General features: G+C 41.7%; 1 protein-coding gene across 9 annotated transcripts in view; it reads left to right on the forward strand.

Annotated features, from left to right (window-relative positions):
* Nucleotides 1–20,454, forward strand: part of Specc1 (sperm antigen with calponin homology and coiled-coil domains 1) — a 274,496-nt gene that overhangs the window by 161,780 nt on the left and 92,262 nt on the right. For all 9 annotated transcript variants that reach the window (XM_087571814.1, NM_001428980.1, XM_087571817.1 and 6 more), the window contains 2 exon segments: nt 3,115–4,697; nt 18,258–18,465. In XM_087571814.1, coding sequence (XP_087427940.1) covers nt 3,115–4,697; nt 18,258–18,465 — 1,791 coding nt within the window.

The following is a 20,454-nucleotide window of genomic DNA, read 5'->3' on the forward strand; positions in this document are numbered from 1 at the left end:
ACCAAACTTTGGCAGCAAAAGGAAGGAAAAAGCAACAAATGACTAACGGTGGAAAGAGAGTGGAGGGAGGAAGGAAGAGCAGCCTCATTTAAGTGATATTTGAGGAATGGCAGATGCTGCTGTGATAATCCTAGATCTGCAGATTTGCCTGTTGGGTGTACACAGTAACTATGAGGCATCAGTGATCTTCCCTTCCGGTCTTCAGCCTGGTCCTCTCCAAGATGACTTCATTCTAGAGGATTGGCGTTACAAAACATTTTATTGCTGAGTGGTTGCAGTCTTCATTTTATAAGAATAATTAAACCTTTTCTTTATTGAGTAATTTAGTGTGATGCAAGCAAGGTAACTAGATGTGTATAATTTTTAGAAGTCTGTCACAGTACCCAGTGTCTGAGGAGCACAGTTTTTTTTAGATTTATTTATGTTATGTTCATGAGTGTGTATCACATGAGGGCCTAGTGCTCTGCCTGCAGAAGTTAAAAGAGATTGTCAGATGCCTTGGAACTGAAGTTACAGATCGTTGTGAGCTATCATGTGAGTGTTGCGAGCTGAACGTGGGTTCTCTGCAAGAGCAGCAAGTACTCGCTCATCTCTCCATCTCTAGTCTAATTTAAAAATTAAAGAACCACTGTTTCTGTATAGTAATGTGGCTGCGCTTCTGCAGGACTCAGCAGTGGCTGCTGCTGCTCCCCATTGTCATCGCTGTGTTGAGGTTTGCTGCTGCTACCCCTTTCGGTAGTCTGGGCCAGGCTGAACTCAGAATCTCTTAACACCAGACTGACCAGCCGAGAGTGCATTCTACATCCCCTTCCTACATTTTAGAGGGGTAGAAATGGGTCATCTCCAGGATCCTTCCTGACTAGAGACCAGGCTAACAGCCCAGATCCATCAGTTTTTACAGTTTTTTAAGTAAGTTTAAGTCCATAGCTTTCATTTCCCTGTGATCCCCCTGTGAGCCCTTTTGTTTTGTTTTGTTTTGTTTTGTTTTTCCAGACAGAGTTTTTCCTTGTAGCTCTGGCTGTCCTGGAACTTGCTTTGTAGACCAGGGTGTCCCCAACTCACAGAGATTCACTTGCCTCTGCCTCCCAAGTGCTGGGATTAAAGGCATGCGCCACCAACTCCCAGCTTCTGTGTGAGCTTTAAAATGTTTTTACCCCTAGATGTTATTAGCATTATCTATAATATGGAAAGAAAAAAATCCCTGTACTTATATTTCTCATAATAATAATCTAAATTCTGTATCATGTCCCTTTTTACCAGTCTCTTTAGCATTTGTAGCATTCCTCATCCTTATCCCATTTCTTCTTGTTTCTCTATGAATACAAAGGAGCACATCAATTCTGGGGTTTTTGCTTGTTTGTTTGTTTTGTTTTGTTATTTTGTTTTGAGAAAGTGTTTTTCTGTATAGCTGGCTCTCCTGGAACTCACTTTATACCAGGCTTACCTTGAGGTAAGAGATCAGCCTGCCTCTGCCTCCCAAGTACCAATTTTGTTGTCTAATTCCTTGTCAGAGGCCTTCCTTCCTGTACCTGCTCTTCCTTATTGAAGGTGGAATCTAAGGCCCTGAACATACTAGACAATATCAGCTATATCCCCAAGCCCCTCTTCTTATCTCAGTTAAAATATGTTGTTGGGAAATGTAAATAAACTTGTATTTTATTTAGTTTTCAACATTATCTGTATAGGTGTATTAAGCTGCAAGTTATAGAGAACCTAATTCAGAGTAACTTATAGGAAATGTGTAAATCAGCTGCTGCAGTTGCAAGTCCAGTAATAGGCCAAGCTCCAGGGTTGATCACTGCTTTTAAGAATTTGTTTTCCTTCTTTCTGTACCATGGACTGTCTTACCTTCCTCACAGGATAGCAGAGTGGTTGCCAACCACGTGCTTTTCTCCTGATGCTAGTGATATTTAGCAGCCCACTCTTGCCCTCCACTCCATTTTTTCTATTATCTATAGATCTTTTAAAAAATTATAGGAAAGTATTTTTTCATATTTTGATCATATTCTTTACCCTCTCCAGCTCTTCTTAGATCCCTCTCAAAATAATAAAAAACAACAAAAATGGAAATCATAATAGATGACAAACTTTTTAAAAAAGGCAATAGTAACTAAAGAAAATGTGCACGAAAAAGTATGGAGTTTATTTTGTTTGGGCCAACTATTCATGGGCATGGCGCCTGTCTTGGAGTGTGATTGACATGCCCTGTGACATTACATTAGAGAAAACTATTAATTTTTTTTCTCTCCCGTAGATATCAATTGTAAATAGTTTCTTGCTTAGGGATGGGACTTTATGCCTACTTCTCCTTCTCAGTGCTGGGTTTTGGTTTGGTTTGAGTCTGCAGGACATATATGTGCTGTAACAGTCTCTGTGAGACCATATGTCTGTCAGTCCTGTTCTGTATGGAAACACTTTGGAGTTATCTACCACTTCTGACTATTAAAATCGTTCCACCTCCTCTTCTAAGTACATCTCTTAGCCTTGAAGGGCGGGGTTTGATAAAGATAATATTCCTTATAGGGCTGAGTGCTCCCACGTTGCTCTCTCTCTGCACACTGTACAGTTGTAGAGCTCTCTGTTAATTACCATCTACCTCACGAAGAAGCTTCTCTGGTGAGAGTTAAGCAGTTCCCTATTCCCAGTCCCCAGCCTAGTATGGCAACTTTGGGGTCCTGGTTGTGTCCATAGATCTTAATTGAGTTATATGTTCTCAGGGGATAGGGTTGTTCTGGATTGCTCAGGCTAAATGTCTGCTTTCTTTAATACACAAGCCCATGGGAAGAGGTATAGAAACCCTATTCAAAACACCTCAGATTTTGTTAACACTCAGATATGCTTATCACAGCAGATACTCTATCTCAGCCCCTGTCAGCCACTAGCAACCCCTTTAAGGACTCCAAGGGCTTCCCTACTGGGAGCTCCCCAAACAATGCAAGTGAGCTGTCCTTGGCATCTCTTACTGAGAAGATACCTAGAGGAGGAAGAATTAGATGAAGAGTGACAGCCATAGCATCCTCTTTGCCATATGTGGTAGTCTTTTGTGTTTCATTATAAAAATATCTTCATTCGTTCTTTCGTTTTTCAACTTTTTTCTTCATCTTTTGTCTTTAGGGACTATTCCAACAACTAAACGGACGGGCATTCCAGCTCCACGGGAACTCTCTGTAACTATCTCCAGAGAGAGATCTGTGCCACGTGGTCCCTCCAGCTCAAAGAAGTTGGGCTCCAGTCCAACTTCCTCCTGCAATCCCACTCCTACCAAGCACCTAAGGACCACCCCTGCAAAACCTAAGCAAGAGCATGAAGGTACAGAGAAGGCTGTGCTCGAGTCCCAGGTACGCGAACTTCTGGCAGAAGCCAAAACCAAAGACAGTGAAATCAACAGGCTTCGAAGTGAACTAAAAAAATGTAAAGAGAGATGGGCCCTGGGCACTGAGGACTCCAATGCTTCAGACCCAAGTACAGAGGGAACATCAGTCCCAGGAAGTGACACAGAGCCTTTGATAAGAACCCTGGAGGAGAAGAACAAGACCTTTCAGAAAGAGCTTGCTGACCTAGAGGAAGAAAACAGGGCCTTGAAGGAGAAACTGACTTATCTTGAACAGTCACCAAATTCAGAAGGGGCAGCAAGTCACACTGGTGACAGCAGCTGTCCAACATCTATAACCCACGAGTCCAGTTTTGGAAGCCCAGTTGGAAATGAGCTGTCCAGTGAAACGGATGAGTACAGAAGAAACACACATGGGAGTGCGTTGCGGACATCAGGGTCTTCAAGCAGTGATGTCACTAAAGCTTCTCTATCACCGGATGCCTCAGATTTTGAGCATATCACTGCAGATACCCCATCTCGGCCCCTGTCAGCCACTAGCAACCCCTTTAAGAGCTCCAAGGGCTCCCCTACTGGGAGCTCCCCAAACAATGCAAGTGAGCTGTCCTTGGCATCTCTTACTGAGAAGATACAAAAGATGGAGGAGAATCAGCACAGCACTGCGGAAGAGCTGCAGGCTACTCTGCAGGAATTATCAGACCAGCAGCAGATGGTGCAGGAACTGACAGCGGAGAATGAGAAGCTAGTGGACGAGAAGACCATTTTAGAGACCTCCTTCCACCAGCACCGAGAGAGAGCAGAACAGCTGAGTCAGGAAAATGAGAAACTGATCAACCTTTTACAAGAGCGAGTGAAGAATGAGGAACCTAGTGCCCAAGGAGGAAAGATCCTCGAGCTGGAGCAGAAGTGCACAGATATTCTTGAGAAGAGCCGCTTTGAAAGGGAGAAGCTGCTCAACATTCAGCAGCAGTTGACCTGTAGCCTACGGAAGGTCGAGGAAGAAAACCAAGGCGCTATAGACATGATTAAGCACCTGAAGGAAGAAAATGAAAAGCTGAGTGGGTTCCTAGAACATGAGCGGTGTAATAATAGTGTGATGGCCAAAACTTTGGAGGAATGTAGAGTTACCTTAGAAGGCTTGAAAATGGAGAATGGGTCCTTGAAGGCTCATTTGGAGGCTGATAAGCAAAAGGCCGTAGAGGCCAGCAGTACCATGGGGCAGACAGCAGAGAACTTCGAGGTTCAGGAAATGCTGAAAGTGGCTCGAGCTGAGAAAGATCAGTTGCAACTGTCTTGCACAGAGCTCAGACAAGAATTGCTAAAGGCAAATGGTGAAATTAAACACGTTTCCAGCCTGCTAGCTAAGGTAAGATAGTTCTCAACTAGTTTTGTTGACACTTTTCTTCAAGACCTTAACATTGGGAACCAAAGAGAATCAGTTGTTCAACTTTATTTGTAAATCCAAGCATTCTTGTTTGAAAATTTATTAGTATTTAGGCAGGTTAGCCCTGGGGATTCAAAGTAAAAAAAATGCCAGATTTCTGTACAGATAGATAAAAGATTAATGGAAATATCGTAAAGTACATTAGATGGTATGGTGTAGTGGTGAAGACCGTCAGGGGTGGGATGTCTCGGTGGTAGAATACTTTCATAGTCTCCGGGAGGCTTTGGATTTGATCCCTAGCACCACACAAAAGTAGAATAAAATAAAACTTAGACCCATCCTGTATACATTGATGGACTTTTTGATGCATTTAATACTTTCTGAGCATATTCTAGCACTGGCTTTTGTAAATGTTGTTTTAAATGTCAGCGAGTATTTATCATGTGACTATTTTATAGTCACCAGTGCACTGTTATGGCCATGTGTGTACTGTCGGTTGTTTGTGTTCTTTCTGCTCTTAGAATATTAAAAGTGAATTTTTATATATCTCTGATTATTTCTTCAGGAGAAATTCCTAGACGTTGACTTAGTGAGTCAAAGAGTATAAACATTTTAAAGACTTTCAACACATTTAGCCAAATTGCCTGCCAGAAATAATATGCCAATTTGTTCCCACCAGTTCATGAGAGGACTTGCATCCTGAGCCCTTGCCAAAGCTTGGTACTAAATTATGTCATTCAAATCTGTTAATCATTTCCTGAATTTTTTTTTAGCTTAGAGCCCAAGATTAAATAAGTGATCATGGCTTTCATTTTTAAAATAACTCTTTGATTTGACTGGAATGTTGTTGTGTGATACAGAATTATTGGCGGTGACTGTGTGATAGTCGTCTGCCTCACAGAGTGAGTGCATGCTGGCTCCTTGTTCCTGTCTTACCAGCTCTGGATCTGTGACTTGGGATACTCCTAGGAGACAAGGGACGGGGAGGAAGCACTCTCCCACTTTACTTGATGGCTGTCAGTGATTCAAAAAGCAGTTTATGCTGTGAGCTGCTGGGGAAATTTCTACTGTTGCTTCCTTTGTTTTGGGATCCTTCAGTTGCTGCCCAGTTCTATACTCAGCTGTCTTCTGTGTCGGTGGTAGGTTGTGGAGGAGATTGTATCTTTGTGTTGTGAATTCACAGGTATTTTATTGAAGGAATGGAAGCATTAGTGGTTGTGAGCCAGGTGTTCAGTTGAATTGTATGTTGATAATTGAAACTTTGCATTAAGTCACCTTGTAAAATAAGAATGTTCTCTTTTGTTCATTCGGTATTTATTTCACAACACGTTCACTCTCCTAGATGGACCCTCTTTAAAAAACCCACATTTTTTAGATTTACTTTGTTTTATATGTATGAGTGTTTTGCCTACATGTGTATATATGCACCCCATGTGTGTCTAGTACCCACAGATGCTAGAAGAGATCATCAGATCTCCTGGCGCTGGAGCTATGGATGGTTGTGAGCAGCCATGTGGATGCTGAGCGAGAGCAGTACCTGTGTCCTCTGCAGGAACTAGAAGTGCTCTAAAGCACTGAGCTCTCCAGCTCTCCATGACCTGGAGGGCTTTCCTCAATCTCTCATTTCTCTGGTCGATGATTATACACTCATTATGGAAGAGTTAGTAAAATATGGAAAAGTATAGGAAAGAAGACAAGCATTGCCTTTAATCCTACCACCTGGAGAAAAATCTGCCAATGTTTTTCCCAGTTGGTATATACCTAGGTATGCATACAGACCTATATTGACAGAATTGTAATATTTTATCTTTCTGTATAAAAGAATATAGTATGTGTGGCCACAATTCATAAATATACTAAAGCAGATAGATTACTGTATAAGTTCCTCTTGTAACCTTTTTTTTCCTCTCTAGAGATAGGCTTTCTCTGTGTAGCCTTGGCTGTTCTGGAACTAGTTCTGTAGACCTGACTGGCCTCTACCTCCTAAGTGCTGGGATTAAAGGTATGAAGAACCATGCCCAGCCTAAACTTTTTCTTAATTTATTTCTACCTTTATTCTTTTAAAAAGAATTTTTACAATTTTTTTTCCTTCCTGATTTGAGTAAAATTCTTTAACTTTACCCTACCCTGGTTGGATTTAAAGGTATGAATTTGCCCTTTCATGTAGCTTAGCCAACCAAAGTAAAGACAATAAAATAAAATCTAGAGTTTTCTTGTAGAAATTTAATCTATTTGGAGGACATAGAAAATGTTGCAGTAAATATTAAAAATAGCCACAAACCCTTGCTACTGCTGGCACCATCGAACCATATGGCATTAGCGGGGTACATTCATCTCAGCTGCAGCAGGTTCTAGGGCACCAGGCCACGATACCCCCAGCTCCTTTACTCTGTTCCAGGCAGTCTCTCCGCCCTGTTGCTAGCCGAATGCAGAGGTCCCCGTCTCCCAGCTGGCTCTCTGCCTCGAACTCTGCTACATTCCCTGCAACCTGGTAAAATCAGGACTCTAGAGGTCCCAGCAGCCTTTGTCCTGTTGTACCCCCACCCCCACCCCTGTGGTCTGTGAACTGCTCTGGTCCCAGGGGTGGCTGCTCTATTGTGGCTCCCTGCCACGAACTCTGCCCCCTAATGGTTATAGTGTCAACTCCCAGCAACCCGTTAAAATTAAAACTCTAGATGCTTGTAATTTAACAATCAGATTTATATGTTAAATTCTCAATCCACAATATGTCCACACAATAAACTCACAATCACTTGATAGTGGTATAATCTGCCCACCTAGGTAAGATAAATTGACTAAAAATCCAGCCCTTAAGAAATACTCATAACTACCTGTGACCATTCAAAGCCACACAGATTTGGGTCGAGCTCCTCTGCCTCCATCTTGGTTCTCCTTTTTTCTCTCTCTCCCCTTACCAAAACTGTGTCTCTGACTTACTTTTTACTGTCCAATCATGGGCCATGCCCCATCCTATGGCAGCCCTCACCTGTATAAAGACAACAATCCACAAAAAATATATTTTCTGTAGAGTATAGCATTACAAATACATACTTAAAATCAAATTATTTTTAAGTATTAAACTTTTATTTATATAATCCCATATATTTACTGATTTTCTGCCAAGTAAAATTATTCTATACTGTCAGTAGTATTCTTGTCCGTGTTTAGTTAAGAGTCTAAGGGAAAAAAAAAGCAACATACGAGGTAAAATGCTACATCCACAGGGTTAGGTTTTCTTTTTTTATAACTATTAAAACTCCAGGTTTGTGATTTTGCGCTGCCTTATGTACAGAGAGCAGTACTTTTCTATAAGTCATCAACTCTGAAAAAACAGATTCTAGACCTCTTAAACTGTTTTCAGTTGTAATTACACTGGGTAATTCAGAGAGAAAGGATTATTTGAGCTGCTAGTTCAAGATGCTGGAAGTCTAAATCAAGTAACAGTGTCTTGAGGATTACTGTGGCCTCTGTTTGTGGTAGACTAGAAGAAGAAACTACCTTGTGTGAGGATGCACGAGTGAGAGAGTGAGCGGAGGGCCAGCTTCCCTTTATAAAAGGAGCTTGCCATCATTCATTTATGATCATTCATGATCAAGAGAGAGAGCCTGTGAGACTGTACCACATACTCTGTAGGGTAGTAACCTCTCCTAATTGCCTCTGAAGAGTCTTACTTCCAGTACTCAATAGTTTTCTCATAACTGTATCAAAATATTTAATAAACACTTAAGAATGGAAGGATATATTTTATTCACAGTTTTGAGCGTGTTGAGGCCTAGAAAAAATGTTAAGGCCTAGATAGACTACCTGTCTAGCCTGCCATTTTGTGCTGTTACTAATGTTCTAAGGAAACTTTGTCATATGCTGTTACTAGGATGTTCTTTGGTGTTCTTGGAAACCAGTCACAACAGAAGTCAGAACTGCTTTGTATAGTTAGCCACAATAACCTGGGACCCAAACCAACCACCCTACTTTCTGTACTTTCTGTATGAGCTTTTATGGTATTTGCTTTCATAAGATGCCTCTGGGATGGACCCCAACATAAGAGAAACATGTGCATCAATATGAGAAACTATTTGGAACAAGACTTCCGGTTTGAGTAAGGGTCCAGTAAAGTCTAAGTTCCCAGTACTTCCTGGGAACTGACATCCGACTTGGTAGAAAGAGACATGTACATGGGTAACTGACATTCTAGTTGGCAAGTTCAGACATGAATGTTAGACAAGGCAAGTCCCTTCCCACAGTCAAATAGCCCAAACTATGGGAGCAGGATAAGTGTACAATAAAGATGTTTCTAAGGAAGTCCCCTATCCCTAAACCATGATTGGTAGAATAATGTGGCACAGATGTTTGTGGATTTTAGGCTGAAAAGCCCTGTAGGATCATAACTCAGTGTCAAGGTTCAGCTCCTGAGTCTGGACCATGGTCCTGATGGATCTGTCCTGGGGCATATGGTCAATAAACTATCCCTATCCTATCTGACTGAGATCAGTGTTCATGTGGTTTGTGAGGTGACTCCTGAACCCCAACAGAGGGTCCCATCTATCACGACATGGGAAGCATGGCAATGGGCATGCAGCAGCCACTCACCCTGTATTGGAAGCGGAGAAAGATGAATGCCATTTCTCATCTTGCTTTCCCTGTATTCAGTCCTGGACCCCAGCCCAGGAGATAGATAGTGCCATCTGTATCTAGGTTAGGTCTTTCCCCTTCAGTTAGCCTTTCTGGAAGCATCTTCATAAACACACCAGATGTATTTCCATAGTGATTACAAATCTAGTCAAGTTGACAGTTAAGATTATCTATAACTTCCTAAAACTACCACTGGAAATAAAATCTCAACGTGACTCTGAGTGAAAACAAACCATATGCGACCTGTAGCACTGACTGCTGGCTCAGTGTATCCCGACAGCAGAGTATCAACTAATTCCTAACAACCGTAGAGTCCAGTAATGTCACTGAAGGCGTGCATTCCCAAGGGAAAACGACCTGAGATGAAGCTCACAAGGATTAAACTGTCCAGCCAGCACAGTTGTGTGTCCCTCACCACATGCCTTCTGGCATTTGTGCTGAACTACTAGAAGGACTAAGGAAGGATGGCTTTCCAGTGGGAGCCAGATCCACTTCGGGGCTCTGTCCTGTGCTTCCATGTGGCTCCACTGCAAGGCTACCCCTTACCTCAGCTTCCTTCTGTGGCCTGCTTTCCTTGTGGTGGATTTATTTTCTTCCTTTGATGTGTTACTAACTCTAGTGAGGTAAGGCCACAGCACCAGTCATTCCTTGAGCTTGACCTCAGAACTCACCTGTGAGTAGAGCGATGCCTCCACTTCGCTGTCCTTTGTGTGTTTAAGGGCAGCATCTGCTGTCCACATCCTTCCCAGATACAGCCCTACATTTGCAGCTCACTGTTACTTCTCCAAGACAAATTCACATTTCTAGCTTTATCTCTGGGGAAGACAGCCTTTTTTTCTTTTAAATAGCAGAAATGTAAATATACTCGTATAACTTCTTTCTAGGCAGAATAGCATTGCAAAAGAAAAAAAGGAAAAATTAAAAAAAAAGATTTTCGACAATAAGAACGCAATCTAGCCACCTCTGTTTTCTGTAGCATGAGACAGAACGAGTTCTGCAAAAGCCATGCTAGATGTCAAAATAAAAGCAACATACATGCCACATTCTTACTCCTGGCAGTGCTCTCGGGCTGTTGCTCTTTTGTTTTCCTGAGTGCCTTATACTCTTTTAGCATCATGACTTTTTCCACATATTACGAATTTAGTAAGTTTTGTCAAATGGTCGGATGAAAAATAATTATTATTTTTTTTCTTTTTTTTGGAGCTGGGGACCGAACCCAGGACCTTGTGCTTGCTAGACAAGCGCTCTACCGCTGAGCTAAATCCCCAACCCCAAATTATTATATTTTAATAACTAATATTTTTGTATTCTTGTATGTTCTAGATACTCTTGGGAATGTCTTTTTTTTTTTTGTTTGTTTTCTTCCTCTGAGGACATTGGCTAAGAGTTAAGTACTGCGTAAAGTTTACTGGAAAAGACTATTGATTTTGCTGGGTATTAGTTATAAATACTTCTTAAATAATGAAAACTGTCAGGAGTTGGTTAAAAGCAGCTCAGCTGCTTGATTGACAAGCTTTCAACCCCTTCCCTTGTCGTCAGTGCAGTGGCAACTGTCCTGAAGCTCAGCTGGTAACCACTACTGTCAGCTTGTGGTGAACTTTAGTGTATTCTCTTTGGCCCCTCGTGCCCTTCCTGTCACCTCTGGAAGTCACTACTGCTGTCCATCAAGCAAATACTTCTTCAGTTACCTGGAGACTGTCATCCTGTCCACCCTAAAAGAGACTTGCTCCAGCTGTCATGGCTGTTGTGGAGCTGCTGTTTCTGTTCCATGGGGTAACCACTGCCACCTTGGGAGACTCTTCAGCCACAAGCACTCCAGACTCCTTGCATGGTTCCTTGAATCTTCCCTGCTGCCATGACAGCTTCGGCTCACCCATCTACTCCACAACTGCACTTGATAGCTCTACCCACTTTGCAGATGCCTCTACCTATACATCTAACAACTTTCATTTTGGTCTTAAAACAAGCAGCCCCAGTACCCCGCACAGACTGGACCAGTGACAGTGTGTGTGCATGGTTCTGCCCTTCCCTAACTGTATGAGCCATCTTCCCCTCTGTCTCATGAGAGTAGTCCAGAAGACTCCCCGCCACCCCCCATACACTATCCTCTTATGCTGCAGTCTAGTCCTCAGTAATTCTTTGGGCATTTTATTATCCACTAGTTTATCTTGGATAGACTAGACTGAGCTAGTTGCACAAGAACAGATCACACCAAGGGTGGGTAGTCTTGAGCACACCTGGCAAAACTCCTGGGAGCAGAGAGCTGAGAACTGTGCAGGCGCTCTCCAGTGAAGTGCGGGTGAAGTGCAATAGAGAATAGGATGTTAAGATGGGCAGAGTGAACAGTAGGCTTGCAGAGGGGCTGCCAGGACAAGTGTTCCCACCGCTGGGAGACTTCCAGAGAGGTCCCAAGAGTGAGTAGATCTGGCTGCTGAGGGCTAACCAATAGTGGCTAGATACTGAGTTGCTGACACTCAGGGCATACTGTACACCAAAGAGCAGAATTACTACATTTGTCTGAGCTTGGACATTAAGGGAGCTACATTTTCCCTGGTTCTGATTTCTGTCCCACCTGAGCAGAAACCCTAGATCATTAAATTTCAGCTTTTAATGTTGACACCACATTAAGTTTTTCTTTTTAAAGATTTTTATTGTTTTTATTATATGTAGGTGTATATTGTCTATGTATGTGAGTGCAGGTGCCCATGAAAGCCAGAAAGGTCAGATCCTCTGGAGCTGGAGTGGTTCTGTTATGCGCTTCCTTGATGGTGGGTGCTGGGAACCAAACTCAGGTACTCTAGAAGATCTGCAAGTGCTCTTAACCTTGAACCATCTCTTCAGCCCTATCCTTTTTTCTTTTTTCTCCAATTGTGCAGACCAAAGCAGAAAACAATAGTCTAATTTGTCAATTGATGGAGCCAGTAGTCAAAGATTGAACCATATGTATTACAGGTATTCTTAATCATGGACTTTTACTGCCTTTTAAAATCAAAGACGAGGCAGGAATGTGTTCAGAACAGGACTAACAACTTGTGTTAAAACTAACCTTTGCTTCAGAGAAAGCAAAGCCTTATTACTAGGAGAACTTTACTCTCTCCTGATAAGGTCAAGAGCTTTGCAGGGGGAAAAAAAAAAAAAGGAAGGAACAGAACCGTCAGGAAAGTGGTTTTGGCTAGGCATGATGGTATACACCTGTAATCCCAAGTACTTGGTTAGTTGAGGCAGGGAGATTATGTATTTGATGCCAGTTAAATAGTGACTGTGTCCCAAAAGGGTGGGGGAGGGGAGCAAAGGGAGGAGAGGAACGAGAAAGGGAAAAGAGAAGAGGGGAAGGAATTTAAAAGTTTATTGAGTTATAATTCCAAAGTGAACAGATCAGTGTTGTTTAGTAGCTCATGTGGCTGTGCACTGATCACTGCAGGCTGATTGACAGGTCTTATCGTCCCATGAGGAAACTTTGAACCTATTAGTAGCTAACTCCAGAAGTCATGTCCCTCCTAACCACTGCAGTCTGTAATCTGCTTTCTGGATCTGGTTTGATCAGGTTTGACTCTGCAGGCATTCCAAGTGATCATTCATCACTGGCCTTTTGTCTTTGTCTTTTCTTCACTTAGCATGTTTTTTGTTTGTTTGTTTGTTTCCTCAAGGTAAATCCAGGGGTGTTATTGTCACGACTTCATTCTTATTTTTTTCCCTGACTAATAGTGCATTGTACAGATATGTTACCTTTTGTTTCTCCATTCAGTTAAACATTGAGGTTATTTTCCATTGTCTTATATGATGTCTCTTGAAGCCCATACTTTTCCATTTTAATTTTGTGAAATCCATTTAGTTGGTTTGAGGTTGTTGTTTTTCTTTTTTAAACGTTTTTTAACTTATTTATTTATTGATGATGATGGTGATGCTGCTGCTGATGGTGATGGTGATGATGATGATACATAAGGCCTTGGTTCATAGTTAATCTCCAGCTTGATGTCCTTAGTACTAGTTCATCATAATAAACTAAAGATGACTGTATGGATTCATCTTACAGAGATAATTATTCCATGTAATCCAGTCACCCAGTGCTAAGCTGTCAGTTGTTTACACCTCTCCTGTAGGAGACTCCAGATATGTACATATAGCAACACAACCTTCTAGTGTCTCCACCCAGGGCCCCCACTCTCTTCTACTCCTCTATTGAGGGTCAGTAGCCTCTGACAGCACCTAATTGGAGCCCCTTCCAAGATGGCCCTCTCTGGGTGGTGTTTCATATGCCTAATCCATTGAGAAAATAAAGACCAGGGTCTTTACCAGAGGGGTCAGTGGGTGCCATGATAGTGTCACAGCTCCACCGCTTCATGGCTTTCTCACACTGAGGATCAGGAAAACTCAAAATATTTCCTGTGTGCACATGTCCTTCTCCAAATATTTCCAAGGAAACTGGCCTGAAAAGCACTTTTTCCCCCAACTTCAAAAATGTTCCAAAGTTTGGAGAAAGTGGTGACACTTGCTAAGATTCTAGCCTTGTCTGACCACAGCTTACTAGGTCGCTACCTGGGTTTAGTTGTTGGTGAATCAGGGAGGACTCTTGATGTCCTCTCACTGAGAAATTTTGGTGATCTGTTTGAATCTGACTGAATAGTTAGTTTTCAAAGATGAAAAATATTTGCAGACCTTGAAGTGATTTTTCTTTTTTCAAGGTAATCACCAAAAACCATGTTTGGATATCTGATAGTAGAATTCCCAAATTAGAAAAACTAAACTCAAAGTTTGCATTGCTAGGCAGCAGAAAGGCCAGGATCACAAAAAGGGGGTTTTAGAATTCTGGTGGTCATTAATACAGGGCTTTGTTCTCTGCTGCTTGGTTGCTGAATTTTCTAAACTTGTTTATTTATGGTTGTGTGTGGATATGCCATTTGTGTGAATGTGCCCGTGGAAGCCAGAGTTAGGGCATCAGATCCCTTTGAGCTGGAGTTACCACCCATTGTGGGTTCTGAGAACCAGAACCTTTGGAAGAACTGCATGTGCTCTGGGCCATCTCTCCAGCCCACATTCTTCTTTTTGAATAATTTCCCTACATATGTTTGCTAATTTATAAAATGAATGAAACCTGAAAATAATAACTTATTTTATGAAGTGTCCCTATGAGATGAAATAGTAAAACTACTCTTTTAAAAAACTAAGGTTTTTGGCTGGGTGTAGTGCCATAGGCCTTTAATCCCTGCCCTTTGGAGGTAGATGCAGGTGACTCTGCCTGGTCTAAATAGTGAGCTCCAGGACAGCGAGGACTGTGTAGAAATGGAGCGAGACTCTGTCTACAAACAAACAAACAAACAACCACAATGCAACAACAACAACAACCAACAAAGTTTCTGGAATACTTCCTTAAGCTTGGAGGATGTGTTTCATATCAAGAAAGCAGTGCCTTCATTGAGACAGTTTTGATTTGTAGTCTCACCAGCTCTCACACTCTGCACTTCTGTCTCCTCCCCATGCATGCCACTCCTTGGTGCTCATGATCATGATGAGTCAGCATATAGGAAATAAAACGAGAGCCTCTGACAGCCAGCCGTCACTCAGAGACCTCATCAGGATGCTTAGCCGTTTCCCTCATCATAGTGCCCGGTTTTACTCTATACCCATAATATTTCTTGCTAGTCTTTCTGGGCCCCAGGTGACATGCCTCTGAGGAGTCTAGCCATGAACCCGTAAGACTCAAAGTAACTTTCCAACGCTTCCTTTCAGACATTAGCTTTCTAACATCTAAAATGTAGGGCTTCCGGGCTGGAGAGATGGCTCAGTGGTTAAGAATTCTTCCAGAATACCTGGGTTTGGTTCCCCACACTTATACAGTGTACCACAATCATCTGTGAAACTTTCTGTATAAAGTAATGATTGATAGGATAGAAAACTTCTAGGCTTTTCCACCAACCACCTCTCATGGTTGACTAGACCTGTATTTGTTGTTATCATGTCTTGCTTATGCATAAGACATAGGGCTATTCTGGAAGAAGGAATAGCTTTTATTGAGAGGCAAGGTAAACTGTACCAGTCACTGATAAACTGTAAATACATTATTTCATTAAATAAATTACTTCCTCCATTGTTCAAGTAAGGAATGAGGTAAAGGAATTAAAAGAATACAAGGTTCAACTAGTAAGGTGTGGCATGCTGTAATCCCAGGACTAGGGGCTGAAGCAGGACAGTTTTGAGTACTCAACTAGCTTATGTTACTGTCCAAGTAGCAGTCATAAAATTAAAAAAAACCTCAAAAATCTTGATTTGGTAGAATTGGAATTCAAATCTTGGCAGTCTAGCTTCAGATTCTGTTCCCTAAGCCATTTTGGTGTACTTCAGCAACTTTCAGTTTTGACAGCAACATGCAGTGATATATATCCACAGTGCAGAGCCACACACTTTTGTAAACGAAGTACAAATTTAAATATCAGTGCAGACCCTAACACAGGCTATATGGTCTGTGTTGGTCCTGAAGTTGTTCACCTGTCTGTGCATCCCACCTTCCCAAGTGGAAAACACTGCAGGACTGTCTTGTACTGTTTAATTCATTCATTCATTCACCAAATACACATTAAGTACTTTCTCTATGCTTAGCACTGTGCATGTGCAGAGGGTTCTGTGTACTGTTGTGAATGTAGAACCAGATCCCTGTTCCTATAGAGTTCCCAGACAGAACTACAATTAGAAAAAATATTATTGAATGGAAAGACCCCACACTTAAAGAAATAGGAAGAAATCTCTTACATATCAAGTTTATATTACCTGGTAAATATATGCTTCTTTATTAATGTCAATTAAATTGTTATAGAAAAGGTGCAGTATTCATTGTATCATTTATTTATAATAATAGATTGGTGTTTTCAGCCAGTGATTTGGATTTGCAGTACTTGGTAATTAAAATAATGTAGTCCCAACTAGCAAATGGCTCAGTGGGTGATAAGATGTACTAGACAATACTTATACTATTTTAACATAATTTAAATGTTCATACATGCAGATTGATACATATTACAACAGGTTATTTGTATGTGTAGCAGATACATTTTCATGTGTATGTGGGCATGTGTAAGTATGAGGACCAGAATTTGGATCTCTGGCACCCAAGTAAATGTGGAGTAGGCATGGTAACTTGCCTATAGTCTCAGTACTCAAGATGTAGAGACAGGGCCTTCCCATAGCAAACCAACTAGCTAGACTAGCTGAGTTAGCTAGCTCTAAGTTCAAGCAAGACATCTTACCTCTGTATCTATTATGGACAGTAATCAAGGAAATCACTGATGTCAAACTCTGACCACCATACATTTGTACAAACATATACACCCACACACGTACCCACATACATGAGAATATACATACACCACATACATGGATAATCTGTTGTAATATGTATCACTCTGTATATACTAACATTTATAATTATGTTAAAATAATGTAATAAACATATGACAAGGCATATTATATACTGCAGTGTAATACTTCCAAATCAATACACACATACAGTGTATAAAGTTTTTTAATACCTAGAACAAGCCTATATATTATCAAGGGCCTATACACATGTGTAATAAGCATGGGAAACCCTTCAAGGAATGACCATACACCAGCTTTAGAACAATGTCTGTTACTTGCTGAAATGGAAACTAAAGTTGAGGCATTAACACATTTTATTGGATTAAAAGATTCAGCAAATATGGCTAAATTTAGTTGTTAAGCTTGAGTGCATCGTTATCTTGTTTCTATGTGTGAAATTAAATTGAGCAGGTGAAATTAACGGAAGGGTTTTCTGTTTCTAGAACATTCATATTTTTTTATTGGATATTTTATTTATACTTCAAATGTTGTCCTATCCCCTTTCCCAGTTTCTCCTCTGTAAACCCCCATCCTATCCTCCCTCCCCCTGCTTCTATGAGGGTGCTCCTCTACCCACCTACCTGGCATTCCCCTACGTTGGGGTATCAAGCCTTCAGAGGACCAAGGGCCTCTCCTCCCATTGATGCCAGATAAGGCCATCCTCTGCTACATATGCAGCTGGAGCCATGGGTATGTACATGTGTACTCTTTGGTTGGTGGTTTAGTCCCTGGGAGCTCTGGTTGGTTGGTATTGTTGTTTTTATGCTGTTGCAAACCCCTTCAGCTCCTTCAGTCTTTTCTCCTAACTCCTCCATTGGGGTCCCCATGCTCATTCCAGTGGCTGGGTGCGAGCATCCGCATCTGTATTTGTCATGCTCTGGTAGAGCCTCTCAGGAGACAGCTATAGCTGGCTCCTGTCAGCAAGCACTTCTTGGCATCAGCAATAGTGTCTGGGTTTGGCTGGAAAGATGGCTCAACAGTTAAGAGCACTGGCTGTTCTTCCAGAGGATCCAGGTTCAATTCCTAGCACCTAGGCAGCTCACAACTGACTATAATTCAGCTCTCAGTGATTTGACATCCTCACACATACATGCAGGCAAAACACCAAAGTACATAAAATAAAATAAACAAATCATTTTAAAAACTTCAGATTTTTATGTAGCATGTCTTCTGTCACACGTTTTATTCTTCCAAAGGTTGAGATTTAGCTCTGGCTGCAGGAACATTGAGTCTCAACAGCAGAGGGCGCTGCTCTGCAGCGAATGTGAGGTTAGGATGGCCAGGTTTTCATGATGCCCTGTTCTGCCCCAGTAAGGGAAAGAGTTGCCTGTACTAAGAGAACCCTTCTTTCTGCTAAAAAAAAAAAAAAAAAAGGAGCTGGGAATCCAGCCCCGTAGACACATTGTGACTCCCTTAACATTGATAGCCTTGGCTGTTCCTAGACTGAAGAACAGTAAGAAGTGGCATAAGCTAGGGCATCCAGCAAGCCTCCCTACTGACCTATGAGAGTGGGTTTTGTTTGTTTGTTTTTGTTAAACTGATGCAATATTCCTTTTTCTCTAGATGGAAAAAGATTATTCTTACCTGAAGGAAGTCTGTGATCATCAAGCAGAACAGCTGAGCAGAACCAGCCTAAAATTACAAGAAAAAGCTTCAGAAAGTGATGCAGAAATCAAAGACATGAAAGAAACCATATTTGAACTGGAAGACCAGGTGGAACAGCACCGTGCTGTCAAGTTACACAATAACCAACTCATCAGCGAACTGGAAAGTAAGTGAAGTCAGGTCTGGAAAGGTGCGACAAAGGCCTATCTAAGGCTGTGTGGTGGCCAACGTGTCAGAGGAGCCTGTCGTTTGAGCACTGTCACCTCCCTAAGAGAACAGCACTTAAGAAACAAGCTGTAATCCTCGAAGTTAAGTAAAAGCTGGGTGACAGAAGAGAAGATGATAACCTCAACTCTCGGAAGAGGGCAGGTGCATTCAGGAAGTGTTAGATATACCTGTGCCCCCTACCTGTGTTCCTACCTGTGCCCCCTACCTGTGCCTCCTACCTGTGTTCCTACCTGTGCCCCCTACCTGTGCCTCCTACCTGTGTTCCTACCTGTGCCCCCTACCTGTGTCCCTACCTGTGCCCCCTACCTGTGCCCCCTACCTGTGTTCCTACCTGTGCCCCCTACCTGTGTTCCTACCTGTGCCCCCTACCTGTGCCCCTACCTGTGCAGCACCTTGCAGCCTCCACCTCTGGACAACCAAGCCTACTTTGAATTCTGCTGTGACCGGGAGGTTTTTTCCCCTACGGGTGTCCTTCAGGGTTTAAGAGTAAACTATCTGTTGTCTTTGTATCAACAGTGTGTTGTCTGCACTGTCTGATGGAGGAGAACTAGGTGATGTCCTAGGTGAAACAAACCATTGTGCCTGTGGTCAAGTCCAGCATGTCCTCATTGATGGAAGGATATGGGATATCTCACAGATGTTAGCCACTTGGTTTCCAAAGACACATCAGTATATGGCTTTAGGAACTCACTGCTTTGAATGGGGAAAGACATTTTAAAGACATTTTTATGGCTTCCTTTGTTTTGTCTAAATCAGCCTTATCAAATATCACATCTAATGAGTTTTGCCTTTGTAACAAAAGGCTTAAAAGCAAAGCTCTATATGGCACCAGTTACTCCTAAGACTAGCTCAGCTGCCTGAGAAGTTTTACCACGTACAGCCAGCCTTGTACTCACAGATTCTGTACTGCCGAATTCACCCGTTCACCAGCTCACTAGAACATAGTCGCATCCCTAGACTGGCACTTAGAACACCTTTCTGGTTTGGTTAAATATGGAGAGAGGTGAAAAGTCAGAGAAAAACTCAGAAAAGCCTATATTCTCAGTAGAGATTAAGCTCAAGACTCCTCTCCTTTCTGGTCTGAATTGTGATGCTATGTACAAATATCTCTCTTTTCTTTAAAAACATTTGTTTTTTTACATTTTACTTATTTTGGGTATGGAGGTCAGAGGACAACTTGTGGGAATTGTTTTTTTTCCTTCTATCATATGGTTCCCAGGGATCAAACTCAATCGTTAGATTTGGTAATATGTGTTTTTACCCACTGAGCTATCTTACCAACACACAAGTTTTTTTTTGTTGTTGTTGTTTTTGTTTTTGTTTTTTAGCAGACTATCTTATTTAAAAACAAAAGAAAACACTCTTGTACTTTTTTTTGTGTCATTTTTGTTATTTGAAATGCTCCCAGATATGATGCTAAAATGCTGTCTGCTATCCCTAGGTGCAGAAGACTGTGATGTATCTACAGAAATAGGTGTGTTAGATAACGCTGATCAGGCCTGAGCTTTTGTGATGGTGAATATGATGAGTTCAGTGTGGATCAGACAGCAGTCCAGTATATCCACACCGAGGAGGTCATTCTCCCATCCTAACATTAGGCTTCTTTGAAAAGTGCTGGGGAGATATGTGTTATGCACAGTGATACATCTTCACTGATGTCGAAGCTGTGGAAAGGAGGGGAAAGGGAGGGACTTTGGAGATTTGTGGGATGAAGGTCAGTGGTCAACAGTGTCATGGACAGTAGTGTCACAATGCCAGAGACAAAAAGAATTCATTGTAACTTAGCCCAGGGCCAGAAAAATAGTAAATCCTGACAGTAAACACTGATTAGGCATAAAGGAAAGGATGCTTACAGGCAAAAAAGGCTGCATAGGTCAGAAAACTACAGAAAAAATGTTAAAAATACCAATTTGATATTGGAAAAAGT

Source organism: Rattus norvegicus, chromosome 10 (assembly GCF_021556685.1).
Source record: "Rattus norvegicus strain SHRSP/BbbUtx chromosome 10, alternate assembly SHRSP_T2T, whole genome shotgun sequence".
NCBI classification, from domain to species: domain Eukaryota; kingdom Metazoa; phylum Chordata; class Mammalia; order Rodentia; family Muridae; genus Rattus; species Rattus norvegicus.